At 43.2% G+C, this 678-nt stretch overlaps 1 protein-coding gene across 1 annotated transcript in view; it reads left to right on the plus strand.

The window, feature by feature from the left end:
* The first annotated feature begins 209 nt into the window (after window positions 1–209).
* The window catches only part of LOC107699834 (ras-related protein Rab-4B-like), a 37802-nt gene continuing 37333 nt past the window's right edge, over window positions 210–678 (plus strand). Inside the window, exon 1 of the mRNA XM_016501230.1 lies at window positions 210–395. Coding sequence (XP_016356716.1) covers window positions 236–395 — 160 coding nt within the window. The 5' untranslated portion in view covers window positions 210–235. The remainder of the gene's footprint in view (window positions 396–678) is intronic.

Raw genomic sequence — 678 nt, forward strand, 5'->3', positions numbered from 1 at the left:
CAACCCTGGTCCTGGAGGCACCCCAACACTGCACATTTTGCATGTCTCCTTTCTCTGACACACCAATTTCAGGTTTTGGAGTCTCTACTAATGAGCTGATGACCTGAATCAGGTGTGTTTGATTAAGGAGACATGCAAAACGTGCAGTATTGGGGTGCCTCCAGGACCAGGGTTGGGAACCACTGGCCTAATAAAATGGACTCTTCTAATGCTGTAATGTCAGTCCAGGTTTTCCATGTTTCATTGTTTTACTGGTGTCAAAGAACTGCTGGGCGAAGGTTTTTCCATATGCTTATTGTATGGGAAAAAATGTCAGGACACAATGTATCTGTGCTTGGAGTGTTGGCAGCCACTCATGTTGTTTTGTTTTTGGGTTGGAGGAGCCAGAGGAACAGGTGAGTAAGCTCTTTGTTCTTGAGTTGTTAAAAATGTCAACACATGTTGTAGTACTGCTCTTCTGCCTTGGGCAAGAAGTTTAAGAACCAAAAATGAAGGCACAGCAGATGTTCCAGGCCTCCCTTGCTCTCCGTAGTTTGACTTGATCTGTTTACATCAAACAAACCCCTCAAATTAATTATTGACAGCACTTGAAAAGTTCAGAGCAGGTTTCAAATTAGAAACGCAACATTGACCATTGACAGAGCTTTGTAATTTTGGTGTGTGTGTGTGTGTGTGTGT

This window comes from Sinocyclocheilus anshuiensis, unplaced genomic scaffold (genome assembly GCF_001515605.1).
Source record: "Sinocyclocheilus anshuiensis isolate Anshui unplaced genomic scaffold, SAMN03320099.WGS_v1.1 scaffold194, whole genome shotgun sequence".
NCBI classification, from domain to species: domain Eukaryota; kingdom Metazoa; phylum Chordata; class Actinopteri; order Cypriniformes; family Cyprinidae; genus Sinocyclocheilus; species Sinocyclocheilus anshuiensis.